This window comes from Ictidomys tridecemlineatus, chromosome 16 (genome assembly GCF_052094955.1).
Source record: "Ictidomys tridecemlineatus isolate mIctTri1 chromosome 16, mIctTri1.hap1, whole genome shotgun sequence".
Taxonomy (NCBI): Eukaryota; Metazoa; Chordata; class Mammalia; order Rodentia; family Sciuridae; genus Ictidomys; species Ictidomys tridecemlineatus.
In genome coordinates, this window is record NC_135492.1 from 37,723,597 (window position 1) to 37,742,966 (window position 19,370).

General features: G+C 59.2%; 1 protein-coding gene across 7 annotated transcripts; it reads left to right on the forward strand.

Moving 5' to 3' along the window:
- Window positions 1-5,376: 5,376 nt before the first annotated feature.
- On the forward strand, window positions 5,377-18,773 carry Hdac11 (histone deacetylase 11). 7 transcript variants are annotated; one of them, XM_078033383.1, is made up of 12 exons: window positions 5,377-5,515; window positions 6,319-6,467; window positions 8,197-8,297; window positions 11,992-12,095; window positions 12,528-12,585; window positions 13,253-13,369; window positions 13,769-13,811; window positions 14,537-14,613; window positions 15,267-15,329; window positions 15,941-16,037; window positions 16,976-17,154; window positions 17,297-18,773. In XM_078033383.1, coding segments are annotated over exons 1-12 (1,206 nt in total). In that variant the 5' UTR covers window positions 5,377-5,513; the 3' UTR covers window positions 17,513-18,773. The 7 variants fall into 7 exon arrangements, with proteins under 7 accessions (XP_077889509.1, XP_077889514.1, XP_077889511.1 ...); XM_078033388.1 differs by having other exon boundaries at window positions 17,271-17,466; XM_078033389.1 differs by having other exon boundaries at window positions 5,473-5,625.
- The last annotated feature ends 597 nt before the right edge of the window (window positions 18,774-19,370 follow it).

The window sequence follows — 19,370 nt, forward strand, 5'->3', positions numbered from 1 at the left end:
TGAGCTCACGCCTGTCATATTGTAACTACCAAAGCAAGGCGCAGGACTCAGGAGATGTCACCGCTTCCTGGCAGGGCCTGTCACATCAGGCTGCAAAAGCACGGGTATTAAGGAAATGCCAATCAAAACCCCAATAAGATGCTGCCTCCTACCTGCGGGTTACCATTGAAAACAGGAAATATGTCTGTTGATTGGATTAGCATACCGTCCAGCAAGTCCACTCGATAGTATCCACCCGACGGACGCAGGGCCTCGTGGATTCCAGATCAGCACAGAGATGCATCAGCAGCCCTCTGGGTTTTGAAACAAGGTGTAAATTGCAGAGGCTGGCCTCCGATTTGCAAATCCTCCCACATCAGCCTGGAGGGGGCTGGGGTCATAAGCATGCACCTCCACATCTAGCCATCCAGCCAGCATGCATTTCATCATTCACAAAGTGGAGGCCCAGAGGTGAGCTGGCGGGTGCAGATGGCTCCTCAGCCCTGGCCTGCGTCTTTCCCGGCCTCCGCTCTGCACAGCCTCCGAGGAGGCTGACCTCATGAGCCAGAACGGAACAGAACCTCCCCAGTTCAGTGAGGGTTGGTAGCTAGTCAAACGTGAATTTCCGATTACTTTTTGCATAAGTGTCTTCCAAATATGGCCAGGCACATACTGAAAGGAGAGATTGAGAGATGAAGCTCCATCTTCCTTTCCTGCCAACAAACACTCCTATTTTATTTAGAGACAGGGTCTCGCTGAGTTGCTTGGGGGCTCGCTTTTGCTGAGGCTGGCCTCTACCTTGCGATCCTCCTGCCTCAGCCTCCCCCAGCCACTGGGCTGACAAGTATGCGCCACCCTGCCTGGACTTGGGGGACACTTTGAGTGGTCAGTGGGATCCAGAGAGGGCAGAGATGTCCCCCCACGGTGACACGGGGAGTTAGTGGTACATCCTGGAGTCCAACTGTCTGCCTGTTTCCCAATCCTGACTCCCAACCCCCGCCCCACCCCCGCCCCCGGGTGTAGCCATGAAGCACTAAGAAGTCTCTGGAACAGCGGGTGGGGTGGCGGCGAGAACAGCTGCTTTCTTTCTGCCAAGGCGGACTGCATGTCCCTGTCCCCTCTCCCGCTGTCCTGTTGAGCAAAACCCATGATGCGTCGTCGTGTGGAGAAGAGTGAGCTCGCAGCAATTTAGAGATGATGGTGTTGATTGAGGTTTTGAGCCCGTGGAGCACTGTCTGCTCAGGAAGCACTAATTAAGCAGGAGACTCCAATTAAGAAATAATTTGAATGTTTGCAGCAAACCCCAGCAGTCACCCGGCGCTGCAGACACAACGGGGGAACTCAGCTCCTTACCGGCTGCCTGAGCTTGCTGTGTGACCTCTAAGGAGTCGCTCAACCTCTCTGGGCTAGGAAATGAGGACGTCCATCTGGTTGGTAGGTTACGGACCTTGCTGGCCTCAAAGTGGCCGATTGCTAGAAGATTCTTTCTCTCCACGGCTCCAGAAACTCCCTGTGAATTGCAGGGGTCATTGGTATCCTCCAGTGAACCTCAGTTCTTGTGGATTTGAATTCTCACCTATAAAACCCAGCTGTGCCCGAATTGTCCCTTTCTTTGATTTTTTTGTTTTTGGTACCCCAACTTGAGTTTTTCTAAACCCCATGTCTCCAGGGTGACAGTCCAAGGACTCCCCACTTCCTGTCCCCTCCACAACTTACACTGCACAGGGATCAAATGGGGTGCCAGGTCGTGAGTGGACAGAGGTCAGCCGCCTTCCACCAACATATCCTTGGTGCCATGGGGGGGGGGGCTCAGAGTGGCCCTTGGTGGTTGCCATGGAGACCGTGTTCCCATCGGCTGAGGACGCAGCTTGCGGTAGATGATTGCAGTAATGGTCCCAATGATTCTCGATGGCCCGTGTCCGTGTCCCTTGGTAGCACCTTCCTTCCTGCCCTGGCTGTGAGCTGGGTCACATGACTTTGACAAGTGGAAGAGAGACAGCTGACCCCTAAGCAGGAGTGGACCAAGCCCTGGGTGGTTATGGGTGTCTCTCTTGGAATCCTGCTGCGGCCGTGAGGATAGACCCAGGGGAGCAGGTTGGAACACTCACTCCAAGGTACAGATGTCCCTGCCAAGGGTGACTCACCAAATGACCACAGCCAAGACCAGCCAGACTAATAGAACCACCCAGCGCACTGATGGTTTCCTGAGAATCAATGAATGTTTTGTTTTACACCTTTAAGTTTTGGGGATATTTGTTATGCAGCGCTAGCTGACTGATACATGCAATTTTTCCCTCACTGTATGCCTGCCCCTCCTTGCTGGCCCCTGCTGGGCAGCTGACAATGTATATAGTATCACAGGAGAAGCCATGCTCCAACTTAAGAACTGGATGATCCATGGCACAAAGTGTCCCCATCATGTAGCGGTGACCAGAGTCCTCACATGATATGCTGAGAAATGCAAATAGGTTTGGTATTTAGAAAGTGTTATTTGAAGGGCTGGGGATGTGGCTCAAGCGGTAGCGCGCTCGCCTGGCATGCGTGTGGCCCGGGTTCGATCCTCAGCACCACATACCAACAAAGATGTTGTGTCTGCCGAGAACTAAAAAACAAATATTAAAAATTCTCTCTCTCTCTCTCTCCTCTCTCACTCTCTTAAAAAAAAAAGTGTTATTTGATAAGATGAACCAAAGACCTTTCCTTTGTTCTCATTCTTGATTCAAATTTAACTAAGGAAATAATCTGAAATTCAGAAGGAAAAAAATGTCTTTTTTTAAAGAAGCAAGTCTCTTAAATATTCTCCCATCTTTCTGTATTTTAAGTTGTTTTCTTGAGTGCATATGTGTTTTCTTCCAGCGAATACGTGTGTTCTTCTTTCCACCTTTCTGTATTTTCTAATTTTCCTTCAGAAAAACGTAGAATGCTATTTACTTTCTAAGTAAATTAAAAGCAGCAATTTGGGGAGGAGGAAGAGACTGATCATTTAAAATTATTTTAAAATTTGTTTTAATTATTACACATGACACTAGAATGAACTCTGATACATTACATATAACTGAATATAGTTTCTCGTTCTGTTTTTTTTTTAATATTTATTTTTAGTTTTAGGTAGACACAATATCTTTATTTTATTTTTACATGGTGCTGAAAATAGAACCCAGTGCCTCCTATGTGCTAGCAAGTGTGCTACCACTGAGCCACAACCCCAGCACACCCCCCCAATCCTCTTTATATCCTGAGATTGTATAAAAGAAAAAAAAATAATAAGTATGCAATGTTCAGTAAATTGGGGTCTTGTTTTAACACAGTGATATTTTAAAAGAAAATAAACATGGAGATTTAAAAAAAATGAAAAGGAAACAATTTCTCTGTCTCTCATTTTTTAAATTTTTTAATTGTTACATTTTGTGGTACTGGGGATTGAACCCAGGGGTACCCTACCATGGAGCAACATCCCTGGCCGCCTTTTTAAAAAATTGGATGTTTTTGATTTTAAGAAAAGGCTTCATTAAGTTGTTGATTTGGGCCTCGCCCTTGTGATCCTCCTGCCTCAGCCTCCCAAATCAGTGGATTCACAGACAGTTGCCACCGTACCCAGCAGAAAGAGATCATCTCTTCAAAGGGGGCTTCCCTGGCCACTGTAAATCTGTGGTACCCCTCTCTCTCTCTCTCTCTCTCTCTCTCTCTCTCTCTCTCTCTGAGTGCACCTGTTAGAATGCTATTTTTAAAAGACTCCCAAACACAACAGCTTATATAACCACTCCTTTAATTCCACCTGTGATAGGCAGTGCCAGCCAGCTCAGGGCTTGAAGATGTCCCCAAGCCTCTGAGGCTCCCCAGGTCACCTGCCAAATTGCCCTGAGGCTCAATTCCCAGTGCCCCTCCCATTATTTTTTCCTTTCCTTTGCCACAGTCGGTCCATGTCCCTGACCTTTGAGCAATTGGCCCTTCTGTGCCTCCATCTCTTCTGTACAATGGTGACAACACAGTTTGCCTCCTGGGTTGTTCCAAGACTCTCCACGGAGCATAAACTGTTCAGACTGGAAGCTGCAATACATAGGCACTCTCTCAACTAGCGACATTACCGTCTCTTGGTTGTCGCAACTGCCCCACGAGGTGGCTGGGCAGAGACGTTCATTTGCCCCAGGCCACTGTTTGGGCAGAGGACCGAGCCTGGGTTTAATTCGGGTCTGAAGGTCAGAACCGTAGCCATCGGTCCAACGCGACCCTGTGGTCAGGTGCCTTGCGGGCTCGGCCCTGGAGCCCGCAGCCCGGCCACCCACCGGGTGCCCAGCTGCTGGATCCAGGCAGCGCTCTGTCAGCTGCACCAAGCAGTGCAAACAGCCAGGCGGACAGAGGGCCATTGTCAGAGTTCTCTGGAGCTCCCCTCCCCCCCGCCCCCGTGTCGCTGGGGCTTGTCTCAGCGTCCTGGGTCGTCGTGGGGGATGGGGACGGGGACTGTGCACAAGTACCTTGGCGGGGGATGGGGACAGGGACTGTGTACTGACGCCGTGGTGGGGGATGGGGACGGGCACTGTGCACTGATACAGAGGCGGGGGGGATAGGAACGGGGACTGTGCACTGATACAGAGGCGGGGGATGGGGACGGGGACTGTGCACAAGTACCTTGGCGGGGGATGGGGACAGGGACTGTGTACTGACACCGTGGTGGGGGATGGGGACGGGGACTGTGCACAGGTACCGTGGAGGGGGGATAGGAACGGGGACTGTGCACTGATACAGAGGCGGGGGATGGGGACGGGGACTGTGTACTGACACCATGGCGGGGGATGCGGACGGGGACTGTGCACAGGTACCCCGGTGGACCCTGAAGCCTGGATCACAGACGGGGAAACCGAGGACCAGAGAGCCTGCAGGATTTGCGCGGGGAGTTCCTGCCCCGGTCGGAGCTGCCCACAGCGGGACCGGGAGGAGGGCTGCGATCCCGGAGGGCGCCGTAGTGGCCTCCGAGCAGGAGGGATCGTGACTTCTACGGGGAGTAAGACCCGAGCGACGCCCTCCGTCCCCGCAGCTCCCCACTGCAAGCCCAGGTCCAGAAGGCGCAGACGCCGGGCCGGAGTCCCACGGCGCGTCTGCGGCACCGCGCACTGGGAAAGCAGGTTGGAGCGGAGTAGGAGAGCTCCCAGAGCGAGGCGCGCACGGGGACGCGGCGCAGCGTGGCCACGCCCACGGGGCGGGCCGCCGCCGCACGTTCCTCTCGGACGCGGCCCGCCCCCGAAGGCGTGGCCTTCCGAACGTTGCGGGATCCTATTGGGTATTCGTCTGAGGAGGGCGGGGCTTCGGGTGTGACGGGCGCTGGGGGCGAGGCCTCCTTTCTGCGTTCCAGTTCTGCGCGGGCTTTCATCCCTCTGTGACGCAGGCGCAGGCGCGGGGGGCGGAGTCGGGAGGAGCTCCGCCTCCCCGGCCGAGCAGGCCGCGGCTAGGGGCGTGTCCTGAGACGGCCCCGCCCCGCTCGCGCCCCGCCCTGCCCGGTGGCGGAGCGGCGGCCAGCGCTGGGAGGGCCCGGCCCCGCGATGTGAGTGAAGCCGGGGTGGGTGCGGGTCGGGGCGCCAGCGCAGTCCGGAGGGTCCCCGGGGTCCCTGCGAGCGGGGGCGCGAGTGCGCGGCCGCCCCTCCGGCCCGCCAGGTGCGGGCCCCACCATGGCGGGCGAGGGTCACTGGGCCCGGTGCGCAGGCCAGCCCGCTGGTCGCCCCCTGGTCATCTCCGGGTCGCAGGGACGGCCCCCGGAGCTGGCGGGGCGGCCTCGTGCGCGGCCTGCCCCAGCCCAGGCCCCGGCAGCTATGCAGATGTCCCCACGGCGGCGGCCAGAGCAGGTTTCGGGTCCCCATGGGGCTTGGGAGGAGGGGGACCGCTGTGTGGCCCCCAGTGATGCCCGCCCGACCCCGGGGTGCGCCGCAGCTCCCCGAGCCCTGCCGTGCGCGCTCCTTGGATGCACCTGTGCAGCTCTGGCCACAGCCGCCACCGCACAGCCTGGGGCCAAGCCGAGGCCCAGGAGGCCTGGGCCTTGCAGGCCCCCACACCTGGGTGCGCTGACGACTGAGCGTGTGACCTTGGGCACACCTGGTCCCTGGAGAGTCGGGTGCAATTGTGGCGCCTGTGCTCCTGCGGCTGCTGGGAGGGAGGAGTGGGTTGGAATCTGGTTCAGGGCCAGCCGCCAAGGGCTCCTCCGTGCAGACCTGTCCGGATCCTGATTTCTGTTCAGTGGCCCTGGTCTGCAGCAGAGGGGGTCAGTGGGGGCTGATCAGGGGTCGGGGAGGCTGCTTTGCACACCAGGGCCGACCCAGCTGTGTGTGTGTCTGTCCTCCTTGTGCACGGAAGGCCACACTCCAGCCAGCTCTACCAGCATGTGCCAGAGACACACTGGCCCATTGTGTACTCCCCGCGCTACAACATCACCTTCATGGGCCTGGAGAAGCTGCACCCTTTCGATGCCGGGAAATGGGGCAAGGTGATCAATTTCCTAAAAGGTAGGGAAGGTTTCCTGGGGCCCTGCGTGGGCTTCCTCACCCCTGTGTCCTCCCCATCCTCATTCTCATCGGGAGTGTCAGACTCTTACCTCTGGATTCAACTGTCACATTCCCCTTGCGCTCCTCCCTTTGGCAAAAGCATCTTCCAGAACAGATTCCCAAGCACCATGCATTCCTGACTCACCCTCTGTGGCTCCCCACTGCTGTGGATGAAGTCCCCCCTCTGCCCCATACACCCACAGGGAGGAGTTGGCTAACCCTAGACCCAGGGACGTGGGAGTCTGAAGGAGTCTAATACCCACTCAGAGAACTTGAGACCTGGAGTGCTTTTGCTCCAACGTTGGCTGATGACAGATGGGGAAACTGGAGCCCAGAAAGGTTGCGATCGTGCCTAAAACACACAGCACCCTGGGAGCCTGAAGCCCAGGGGGAGTCTGCAGGCCCCGCCCACTTCTGGCTTCTCCTGGATGCTTCTCCTTCAGAGCATCCAAAGTGATGCCCTGGGATCTGACCGTCCCTCCTGACCACACCATGGGCAAGGTCCCATCTTGGGGCGAGCCTGTCCGTGACACCTAAGCCCAGTTCTCTTTTTCTCAAAAGCTAGAGCGAGGCTCGGGCTCTGAGTCGTGTGGAAAATAGGGTCCAACTGGAGATGAATAACACTGGCTGTTTTCCATCGTATGTTTTTTAAATTTCTGGTTGTTTTTTTTCTCTCTGGCGAGTGAGACTGGCTTTCCATTTGCAGTAGGGGCTGGAGCGGGCATTCAGAGGAAAACAGGAAGCATAAAGTCACAGGTGACAGGGACGGTGATAACCGTGGCAAGTTGACAGGCATGGGAGGGAGGCAGAAGCCATGGGGCGAGGGGGCCTTGGATGCCCTGCTAAGGAAGGAGCCATGGAATATTCTGGAATGGAGTTCCTGCTTGGAGCTCTGTATAGAAAACGTATGACACTAGTTGGGTTCCCACCAGGACTGATCTCTGTTGCTTTTTTATTTATTTGTACCTGGGATTGAACTCAGGGACCCTCAACCATGAGCCCCGTCCCCAGCCCTATTTTGTATTTCATTTAGAGACAGAGTCTTGCTGAGTTGCTTAGGGCCTCGCTCAGTGGCTGAGGCTGGCCTCCACCTGGCGATCCTCCTGCATCGGCCTCCGGAGGGGCTGGGATTCTAGGCGTGCCACAGGTTCTACTTTTGCAAAATGGAGCAAATCTTGTCGCGACGTAAGGGAATTGCAAATCATGCCGTGTTGCCCAAACACCAGTCACTGGCAACCGACTCTTGGGAGCCTGCCAGGCTGTTCATGCCACCTGTTCCACTATTTACTGCATATTTTTAATGACTTCGCCTCTGGGTTGGTTTGTTTTTTGTTTTTTTTTAAACAAACTTAAATTTGATAGAAGAGGAAACATGATGTCATCTAAATGGGAAAAGCCAGTCTCACGGGCCAAAAATAGAAGGTCATGGTTAAAAAGAAGCCATGAAACAGCAACGTCGTCATCCAGTCCTGGCTGGCGGCTGTGGCTCAACTGGCGCTCCCGCTTGGTGACAGAGATGTGAGCGGAGGCCAGGTGGGCGTGGAGGACAGGCCTGCCGTCTTGGTGGCCTGGGAAGCCTGAGGCAGCCCGGGGTCAGGATGCCCCAGGCCCACAGTGCCCAGCTCTGGGGAGGGCCGGGTGGGCGGGAGGTGAGCGGGAGGAAGCAGCGCTGTCTGTCTGTCTGTTGCAGAGGAAAACCTGCTGTCAGACGGCATGCTGGTGGAGGCCCGGGAGGCCTCGGAGGAGGACCTGCTGGTGGTGCACACGAGGCGCTACCTCAACGAGCTCAAGGTAGGGCGCTGGGGACCTGAGGCTCCTCCCACCAGGGGCGTGGCCAGAGTGGGCGCTGGGCCTCAGGCCACCCTCTCTGTTCCTATTGAAGGAGGAACAGGGGAGTCACTTCTCTCTGGAGGAGAAGACAGAGGCCACAGAAAGCCTTCTTGGTGTGTAGTGAGCTCCCCTTGGTCAGGAGATGTGGAAACAGGGCTTTCACCTGGGCGCCCATGGCGCACACCTATGATCCCAGCGGCTTGGGAGGCTGAGGCAGGAGGATCGCAAGTTGGAGGCCAGCCTCAGCAATGTAGCAACTCAGCGAGACCCTGTCTCTAAATAAAATAGAAAAAGGGCTGGGGATGGGGCTCAGGGGGTAGTCAACCTGGGTTCAATCCCTGGAACCAAAAAGAAAGAAAGAAAAGGAGAGAAATGAGGATTTTCTCCTGAACCTTCTGCTTCGTGGGACGCAGTCACTTCTACTTTGGTGACTTTCAGTCTGGGCTCCGCGAACAGATCTCACAGACCCTGCTGGGACGACTGCAGTCGGGGAGAGGAGACCCTGTCCCCTGTCCCCATCCACCTCACCCTTTTCTGCTTCTGCCGATTTTTGTATTAGGCTGAACTTAAGGTTCAGTTCCAGTGACTCCTCATAAAGACTTGCCAAAACCTGTTGGGCTAAAGACTAGTTCAACCATCCCCCAGGGATCAGAAGGGGACATAAAGGAGTTGGTGGGCAGGTGACAGACCTGGGACACCTCCACGGTGGTCCACAGTGGGCCCCATGTAGCCAATGCACCTGGCTTTCTAAGAGAAGCCAGAAATTCAGATGATTACATGAGACTTTCTTATTTATGAGTGTGGCAACTCGGTTTTTTTTTTTCTTTTTGGCACCAGGAATTAAACCCAGGCTGCTTAACCCCTGAGCCTGCCCCCAGCCCTTTTTATTGATTTTTATTAAGAGACAGGGTCTCGCTGAGTGGCTCAGGGCCTTGCTTTTGCTGAGGCTGGCCTCCACCTTGCCATCCTCCTGCCTCAGCCTCCTGAGCCACTGGGAGGACAGATGGGCTTCTTATAAGATTTTAAAAGTCCACATGGAGACCAGCCTGGGCCCCCCGGCTGCCCACGGGGGACCCCTCTCTGGAGGACACCTCACAGCTCCTGTTAGTGGCTGAGGTTCTGAGGGCCCGGGCATTTGGGTCCCGTTAGTGGGAGCAGAGAGCAGTTGGGAGTGTGTGGCTGCTGGGGATCGGCTCCTGCCAGCCTGCCTCGGGGGTGGGGCCGGGTCAGCGAGGCCTGACCCCCAGCTGCCTGGCTGGACTCACAGTGGACTCAGTCACGTGGGTGCCAGAGGTCAGCAGCTCCTGATGTGTGGGTAGAAAAGTGAGGCCCAGAGAGAGAGGCTGTGCCTGTCCATTCCTGGCCCCTTCCTTCCAAAAACCCGGGAGCAGCTTGCTTCGTGATAAAGATTTATGATTTAAAAGGTCTGAGCAGAGACAGTCCTAGGTATATAGACTGAGGCCGGAGGAGAACGCAGGCTTGAAGGGGAAAGTGAAGGTACTAGGTAGGCTGTCCATTCAGCATGGGAGCTTCCTGGCAGCCAGAGCAAAAGGGGAAATGTGGTGATTTCCAAGACGCCTAACTAAGGTGAAGAACTGGTCAGGCCACACATGTTATTCCATGCCAATGGTGTGCTGAGCGCCAAGAGAAGAATGCGGCTCAGGGTTCCTGCCTCTGTGGATTTGCCGGTCAGTTGTGGAGGCTTGAAACCGAGATAATCGCACAAGAGCATCTCTCAGGAGGCTGAGGCAGGAGGATCGCCAGTTGGAGGCCAGCCTCAGCAAAAGCGAGGCCCCGAGCAGCTCAGCGAGACCCTGTCGCTAAATAAAGTACAAAATGGGGCTGGGGATGGGGCTCAGGGGTTGAGGGCTTCTGAGGTCAATCCCTGGTACCAAAAAAAAAACCAAAAAGAGAGAGAAAGAGAGCATCAAGTGAGGAGGTGAGGTTTGAGCGGTCACCAGAGATGACAAAGAGGTGACAAGCCAGTGGAGCTGTGAAGGGAGAAGGTGCCACAGACCGGGAAGGGGAGGGGTCTTGGTTTCCCACGGAGAGGAGGGACCCCCTGGTGGCCAGGGAAGGGTGGGCCATCAGGAAAGACTTGGCTGTGGGGGACGAGGTGCGGGTGGCCCGCAGTGGCCCCGCTCACCCTCCTGCGTGCGGTTTCTCGTCCCTGTTTTCTGTTGTGGGATTGAGGACAGAGCCCTGCAGTGTCCCCGCAGGGGTCCCCGAGAACAGCTCCAGTGCCTGTTCTCTGTGAGTTACGTAATGGTCACCTTGTCCCCTGCTGTGTCCCTCTCTGTCCCCACCCCGGTTCTGGGCTTCATGCCCGGCCCTGCAGGAGTGTCCATGCACAGGGCACGGAGGAGAAAAGCCATCGGATGTTTGCAACAAAACATCAAAGCAGGGAAACCCATGTTTACTGAGCACCTACTGTGTGCAAGGTCCAGAGCTGCCCATGGAGGGAGGCAGCTGGGCGCAGCCAGTGCTGGGCTCCTGCCTTCTGTGGATTTCCATGACCCTTTGTCTTGCGGTCCGGGTCCGTGCTGGGCAGCGTGGGCATGTGGCCTTGGGCACCCTGTGCCAGGCTGCGCCAGTCACACACCAGTCCAGTGGACGCCCAGGAGCCCAACACTGTTGTGGGTGCTGCAGGGCTGGGATGGAACATAGGAGGCCAACTCCTTTCCCTGTGGAGCTGAAAGGTCAGAAAGCCAGTCAACAAACAAAATTACCAAGTAATGGAGTCACCGACCTCAGCTCCTGGGGGCAGAAGTCCCTGGTAGAGAGGGAGAGAATGGGAACTTGGAGTCAGTCAGTCTCTCTGTCTCTCCCTCTCCCTCTCCTCTTCCCTCTCTCCTCTTTAAAACTATTCTGATAAAATTCATGGCTGGGCCAAGTGGAAATCCCATTGCCAGATTCAAGCTCATAAAGATGTACCCCTAGGATGGGTGCAGTGGCCCACGCCTGTCATCCCAGCGGCTGGGGAGGCCGAGGCAGGAGGATTGTGAGTTCAAGGCCAGCCTCAGCAACTGCGAGGCCCTAAGCAGCTCATCAAGGCCCTGTCTCTAAATAAAATATGAACTAGGGCTGGGGACGGCCTCCAGTCTGTGGGCCTCCTCGGGAGGTCCTGCCTCTTCCCTGCGTTTGGTCTCCCCATCCATGAACATGGGATGTCTTTCCGTTCGCTGAGGTTTTCTTTTATCTCTTTCAGGGATGTTTTCTAGTTTTCCGTAGCTCAGTCTTTCACCTTGTGGTTAAATTCATTCTCAAGCATGTTGATTCTTCTCGAAGCTGTTAATGGAACGGCCTCCTTGATTCCGTTTTTAAAGAAACGAGTGATTTTTGCACATGGATCTTACATCCTGCAACTCTGCTGTGTTGTTCTCATGTCTGTGTTTGCGTGTGTACATTCTTCAGGATCTTCTGGGTCTGTCATTGTATCCTCTGTGGATAGACTGAGTTTTACTTCTTTCTAATCTGGGTGCATTTTTATTTATTTTTCTTGCTTAATTGCTTAGGCTTGACCCTCTAATACTGTGTTGAGTAGAAACGGCAAAGCGGGCAACTTGTCTTAGCACTGACTTTAGGTGGAAAGTCGTCTACCATTATGATATTCACTGTGGGGATTGTTTGGTTTATTTTGTTTTTTTGTGTTTAGGTTAAAAAAGAAGTGCCCTTTGGCCAGGCACGATGGCACACACCTGTCATCCCAGCAACTTGGGAGGCTGAGGCAGGAGGAACGCAAGTTGGAGAACAGCCTCAGTAACTTAGCATGGCCGTCAGCAATTTAGCAAGACCCTGTCTCAATATAAAAAATAAAAAGGCCTAGGGATGGCCGGGTATAGTGGCATCATCCTCTAATCCCAAGCGGCTCAGGAGGCTGAGGAAGGAGGATCACAAGGTGGAGGCCAGCCTCAGCAATTTAGCAAGGCCCTAAGCCACTCAGTGAGACCCTGTCTCTAAATAGAATGTAAAAAGGGCTGGGGATGGGGCAGAGTTCACTTCCATGGGAACAGTGGGGTGGCCGGTCCCTCCTTGACCGCACTCCTGGGTCCGGACCTCTGTGAGGATGTCCGCAGGGGAGACCCAGCCGCAGGAGAGTGGGGTCTCTGCAGCAGGGTGGGTGGGCAGACTGCATTTTGGCCTGTGTGACGTATTCTCGGTGCTGATACTGCCACCCTTGGGCCACCACAGCCTTAGGAGCAGAGCCAGGGGTGGGGACCCGGCTGCAGGCGGTGCCAGGAGCATTCTGGTGAGTGACTTGTTCCTGGACATGTCACTGGGCCCTGTGGGGCTCTTGCAGGGGTTGGTGACAGGGAAAGTGGCCCGGATGCATCTCAGCCAGGCAGGGTTGGGGTCAGTGCGTGGTGTGTGTGCCCGGGGACCTGGAGGTGTCTGGGCCCCTCAAGAGCAGAAGACGGTGCAGGGCCGCAGGGTCCCTGGCCAGGCGCCCAGGCGGGCCTAGGTCCATCCAGCTGCAGTTCTTCCTGTGGACACCAGAGGGCAGCCAAGGGCTTCAGGTGCCCAGGCCCTTGGGGCTGACCTGGTCCTGCAGCCTGGCCTGGGAGGGGCCCGTGGCCGTAGCAGCCCTGCCCTCCCTCCGACTGTCCCATCCTCTGTCCCTCCTTCCTCTGTCCCTTCCTTCCTTGGTGGAGACGGAACCAGGGGTACTTTACCCCCGAGCCCCGTCCCCAGCCCTTTTCATTTTATTGACAGGGCCTCGCTGATTGCTGAGGCTGGCCTCCACCTTGCAATCCTCCTGCCTCAGCCTCCTGAGCTGCCAGGATCGCAGGCCAGTGCGCTGTGCCTGGCTCTGGCTCTCACTTCCTGCCACAGGAAGTGCATTTACCCACGGAGCCCAAGACCATCCCGGGTGCTGAGGGGAGTCTCACTTCCTGGGTCCTCCTCTCTCTCCACAGTGGTCCTTCGCGGTCGCCACCATCACAGAGATCCCCCCTGTCATCTTCCTCCCCAACTTCCTTGTGCAGAGGAAGGTGCTGCGGCCCCTTCGGATCCAGACAGGAGGAACCATCATGGTAGGTAGGGTGGGAGCTACTCGGGAGGCTGGGGCAGGAGGATCGCAAGTTGGAGGCCGGCCTCAGCCACGTAGCAAAGCCCTGAGCAACTCAGCGAGACCCTGTCGCTAAATAAAATATGACAAGGGCTGGGGACAGGGCTCAGGGGTCGGGCAGCGCTGGGTTCAATTCCTGGTGCCAAACAAACAAGATCAAATCACCCTCCTGTAGTGATGAGTCCTGAGTTTGGTTCTGCTTCCCTGCCCAGTCGCGGGTTTGGCCCAGGAAGGGCTGAGTGTGCTGGGGCTGGGGTGGGTGGCTCCTGCGTCCCCCCCTGGTGGCCACAGGGAGCTGGCTGGAACCCCGTGGGTGGAGCGGGTGGAGAGGCCCCCTCACCTCACTCTCTGTTTGTCCCCAAAGGCGGGAAAGCTGGCGGTGGAGCGAGGCTGGGCCATCAACGTAGGTGAGTGCCCAGTGGAGCTGGCCTGAGGGGGGCTGGGGACAGGAAGGGACTAGAGGTAGCCACCCTGAAATTCCTTATGTAGGGACCTGGAGGCACCCTTGGGGCACCTGGTAAGTGGGAGGCTGGTGTGGGCCTCAGCCGTGACCTCCTCCTGGTCACCTCTGGGTGCTGATGCCCACAGATGGTGTCACGGTGACCCGCGCACATGAGGGCCCCTGATGCCCTCCAGGGGACTCCGGGGGCCCGTCTCCCGTGGAGAGTCTGGTGGTGTGGCCGAAGATCCGGGTCCTGGCCCAGCCAGGTTCAGATCCTGCTTCTGCCCCGACCTAGCTGTGTGACCCTGGGCAACCTGCCAACCCTCTCTGTGCCCAAGTCTCCTCTTTAAACGGGCCTAGTGGTGACAGTGCCCTCTTTGGAGGCTCCAGCCAGCTGGGCCCTGGGAGGAGCCCTGAGGTGGCGGCCACCATGTTGTGACCCAAGCACAGCGGCCTGGTGGGTGGGACGGCTGTGCCCCTCGGATGCGGCCCCCAGGGCCAGTGTGGGTCCATTAGAGCGGCCTGTGACTCCGGTCCCTCAGGAGTTGCAGGGTGGCTGTGGGCTCCCAGCCCGGGCAGGTGACCGGCTCTCTGCCCACCTGGGGCTGGAGGGGGCCCCGTGGAGGCCTGGAGGGGACCAAGCCCCTGGTGGCCATGACCGTGGCCCTGACCGCCATCTGCCTTCTGCAGGGGGCGGCTTCCACCACTGCTCTAGCGACCGGGGCGGGGGCTTCTGTGCCTACGCGGACATCACACTGGCCATCAAGGTGTGTCCCCGAACGTGGGCAGGGACCGGGCTCCACTGGCCGGGGGTGGTCAGTGAGGTAGGGGACCAGGGGGCCAAGGGGGTATAGCGAGGGACCTGGCAGCAGCCGGCACCCACTGTGTGCCCAGCCCCATCAGCTGTCGCCCACGGCTGGGCCCACATGGGGGACTCCCAGGGTGGCCCTCAGGGTTGCCAGACCCCAGAGCCCCCAGCCACTCTGCAGCGGCCTCATGCTGGGTGTGGGGACAGCCGGGGCTCAGGGCCCATCTGTCATCCCAGCAGCTGGGGAGGCTGAGGCAGGAGGATGGCAAGGTGGAGGCCAGCCTCAGCCCAAGCGAGGCCCTCAGCAACCCCGCGAGACCCTGTCTGTAAATCAAACACAGAACAGGGCTGGGGACGCGGCTCAGAGGGCCAGGTCCCCCCGGCCCCAGTGTCAGAAAGTCTGGGGAGCGAAGTGCGGGGGTGGGGGATCCCCCAAACTCTGTGCATTTCCAGGGGAGTGTGGGGAGGCCCGGGGCTTGACCCCTGCCCACACAGCTCTCCCGGGCAGTGACCTTCGGGCCCACTGGCGAGAGGGCCTGTGCCCTGTGCCCTCGCGTCCCCCTGCCCTCCGCCCTGCCGGGTCCTCACGCCTGCCTGCCCCTCCCTTGGCAGTTCCTCTTTGAGCGAGTGGACGGCGTCTCCAAGGCCACCATCATCGACCTCGATGCCCATCAGGTGAGCGCCCGTGGGAGCCCCGCCCCCATCCCCTGTGGCAGGGGACTCCCCCCCTGCGTCCCCGGCCTCTGTCCCCTCCTCTGCTTCTCAGGCCCGGGTGGAGGGACTCTCTGTCCCTGTGCCCTCCCAGCCCACCCAGGGGGACAGGTCCTGCTTTGAGGTCTTCCCTCCCTCCTCACCGTCACCACACAGTGGCTCGTCCCGAGCCGTGGGCTGACGGTGCTCTATGCCCTGCTGTGGCTCCCTACTGCTTGCCAACCACTTGAGTGCCGCCTCCTGCACGGCGCGGATCAGCTCCGGGGACCCTTGTCCTTTAGGCCGATTCTCACACACACTTCCCGGGTCCCCTGAGGTCAGGTGACACTGCTCAGCCCTTTACAGCTGGCTTTTCTTGTCCCCGATGCCCCCTGGCGCCCGCAGACTGGAGCAGGCCTGGCTTCCTTGGGGTCCTCCTGCAGATCGCAGGCCAGGTCCCAGTCTGGATCCCAGCCCCAGAGGCCTCTGTCCTCAAGGGCAAGCTACGCTGCCCCGAACAGGGGAGTGTCACACGGGAGGGTGGGCTGGGCGAGGCCTGCGTCCCCAGGGCTCCTGCAGCCTCCGTGTCCTCCCAGGGCAACGGGCACGAGCGGGACTTCATGGACGACAAGCGTGTGTATATCATGGACGTCTACAACCGCCACATCTACCCCGGGGACCGCTTTGCCAAGCGTAAGCTGCTGTCCCCCGCATCCCCAATGCATGCTTACTCAGAGGGGGATGCCTCGCTGAGCATCCTAAATTCCGAACCCCATAGAAGCCTCCTCCTTTTCTCTCAGTATCCCTACCAGGTGGGGGTTGTTCCCTTTTGACACATCAGGACGCTAGGACCTGAAGAAGTCACTAGAGCCTGGCACAGTGGCACACGCCTGTAATCCCACCAGCTCGGGAGGCTGAGGCAGGAGGATTAGGGGGTGGAGGCCAACCTCAGCAACTTAGTGTGAGATGCCCAGATGAGGCTGGAGGGCGGGAACCTGCCCATTCTGTGGGTCCCTCAGCTTTTCACCTCTGTGACAAAACACCTGAGGTGGCCACCTTACAGGAAGGACAGGTGGGTCTGGATCAGTGTTTTGAGGGCTCAGGTCTGTGGACAGTTGGCTCCATGGCTGGGGGCCTGTGGCAGAGCAGCAGGTCTTGGCAGGGAGCAGAGGGGCAGCAGAGAGAGCAGTGGAGCCCCGCCCCTAGTGAAGTCACTTCCATTTGCTTGGCTCCACCTCTCAAAGGTTTAGCCACACCCCCAGTGATATCACTTCCTTTTGCTTGGCTCCACCTCTTAAATGTTTGGCCACACCCCCAGTGACATCACTTCCTTCCATTTGGCTCTGCCTCTTAAAGGCCCTGCCACGCCCCTAGTGACATCACTTCCTTCCATTTGACTCCGCCTCTTAAAGGTCCAGCCCCTTCTGGTGCTTCCACAGGTTGTCTCCCAGCCTTTCTCCCCTGGGCCTGGGTGGTACCCCATACCCAGACCATAACAGGGCCACTGCTGCCTGGGGTGCCGGTGAGTGCCACGAGTGTGGTCCAAGTGACTGAGCCCCGAGGCTCACCGGCTTCCCCATCCTGAGCCGCAGTTCCCCTGCACATGGGCACTCTGTGTCCCCCTGTCCCAGAGGCCATCAGGCGCAAGGTGGAACTGGACTGGGGCACGGAGGACGAGGAGTACCTGCACAAGGTGGAGAGGAACATGGAGAAGGCCCTGCAGGAGCACAGCCCGGACGTGGTGATCTACAACGCTGGCACCGATGTCCTCGAGGGGGACCGCCTCGGGGGACTGGCCATCAGCCCAGAGGTAGGTCCTGACGCTGGCGGGGGGCACGGGCTCCGGGAGATTCTGCAGCAGCAGGAAAGCTGGGAGCCTGTGGGTGGAAGCCACAGCAGGCCGGAGCAGGGCTAGATCTGCAGCAGGACTTCCACTCCCCATCCTCGCGCAGGGCATCGTGAAGCGGGACGAGCTGGTGTTCCGGGTGGTCCGAAGCCGGCAGATCCCTATCCTCATGGTGACCTCGGGGGGCTACCAGAAGCGCACGGCCCGCATCATCGCCGACTCCATCCTCAACCTGCGCCACCTGGATCTCATCGGACCCCAGTCGCCCAGCATCTCCACCCAGAGCTCAGACACCCCGCTGCTGTCGCCCTCGGTGTCGTGACCTGCGCTGCGCTAGGTGGCACCAGCCTGTCTCCGGCCCGCCACCACCTGCTCTAGTGCTGTGTCCACCCCGTGGGGCCCTGGGCGCCCAGCGCACCGAGGGGAAGGAGGGCCGAGCCGTCCCCGCCTGGGCCAGAGGAGGGCCCGCCGCGGCCCCTCTGCTCCCCGCCCGGGTCCTGAGTCCCGAGTCCCCGTGGGCAGGACAGCGGCCAGGCAAGATCCCCTGGGGTCCAGGGTCGGACCAGGCCCAGTGGAGGCCGCAGGTCTTCAGAACAGGAGAGGAGGCCAGGAGGCCAGGAGGCCCGGGCCCTGAGGTTTGGACACGTCCTGGTCGGTGCACAGAGGAAGTCCCATCTCCACCCTGCTGGGCTGTCCCCCAGGCGCAGGTGGCTGTCCCACTGTCCGTGCCTCAGGTGTCAGGAGCCACGCTGCCGAGGACAGCCCAGTGCCAGGCGCCCGGGGGACCCGTGTGCCCAGCCGTGTGGCGTGGGACCTGGGGCAGGGACGCAGGTGGCCTCTCCAGTCTGGGGTCCCCCCAATAAAGCAAGGTCTGGGCCTGCTCCCGCGGGGTCCCCGTGTGGTGACGAGGGGGGCCCAGGACACCCCGCACTCAGCCGCAGGGGCAGGTCCTGGGTCGACCTGGGGCTCTAAAGTGGGGCTGGGGGGTGCGGGGGGACAGGGAGGCGGCTGGGGAGGGGACACCAGGGAGAGCGGGGCCAAGCCAGGTCCCCAGAACCAAGGCCCCAGGCGGGGTGCCAGGGCGGTGGCAGCGAGGTCTCTGTCCCAGGCTGGTGGCGGCCAGGGTGGGTCCCGGGCCGCCTCCTGTCCCCGTGCCCAGAGCCGAGTTCCTGCCTCTGGCCCGTCCCCACCACTGCCCTGAAGGGGACACTCAGGGTCCCCTCGGGTGTGGGGTGACGGGAGCACCCACCCCTCCAAGCCAGTGACTGCCACCTAGCCCTGGGCACGGGGCGTGGGTACGCTGCTCAGCTGACCTGGCCCTCTCTCCAGATGTGTCCACGGGCTCCCCCAGTGTCCCTCGCGCCCCGTGCTGGGGCCAGGCAGGGTCCCCCGATCCCAGGCTGTCCCCACGCCGCCCCCTGCAGCAGAGCCCAGGCCCAGCAGGGTCCTTCCCCCCGTGGTGACCTGGATCCGACCCCAGGGCCCCAAGGTCACCTGTGCCCGGCGCGGGCTGGGGACCTGCAGGCCGCGGTCTGTCACTGTGGGGCTTCTGTCCCCGAGACCCATAAAGGCTCCTGACTGGACTGGCTGCCGTGTCTTCCTGGGGTGGGTCCCCTGCCTCCCAGGGACTGAGGGGACAGACGGGAACCCGGAGCCGTGACCCCACGTGGGCCGCTGTCCATCCTCCTGCCTGGGCCCAGGCCACTGGGGTTGGGGTCTGGGAGGGCGGGAGGGGAGGGGTCTCTGGCCCTGGGGTCTGTGTGAGCCCACGAGGGGACCAGAGGCAGGTGGGGACTAGTGACAAGGGTGTCCCTCAGTGACCCCTCCTGGGTGGGAGCAGGGTGACCCCTCAGAGTCCACAGAGTGCCAAGGACAGGGATGTCAGAGCTGGGGACAGGCCAGCAGTGGGCTCGGCTGACCTTGACTGTGCCACCAAGGGCCCACAGCTGCCAGGGGAGGGTCAGGGCCAGAGCCTCACTCCCAGAGGCTGGGAGCCCTTTCCCCCGGGCACAGGGACGCTCCTTCCAGGAACGGGGACCCTACCCTGGGAGTGACCGCAGGGCCACGGGGCACCCAGGACCGTTAGCCTGAGGGCCACAAGCAGTGTCCTGTTGGCCAGCAGGAGCATCGAGGCCACTGGAAGTCAGGCCTGGTCATGGGATCTGTGTGCCTTGCTGCGC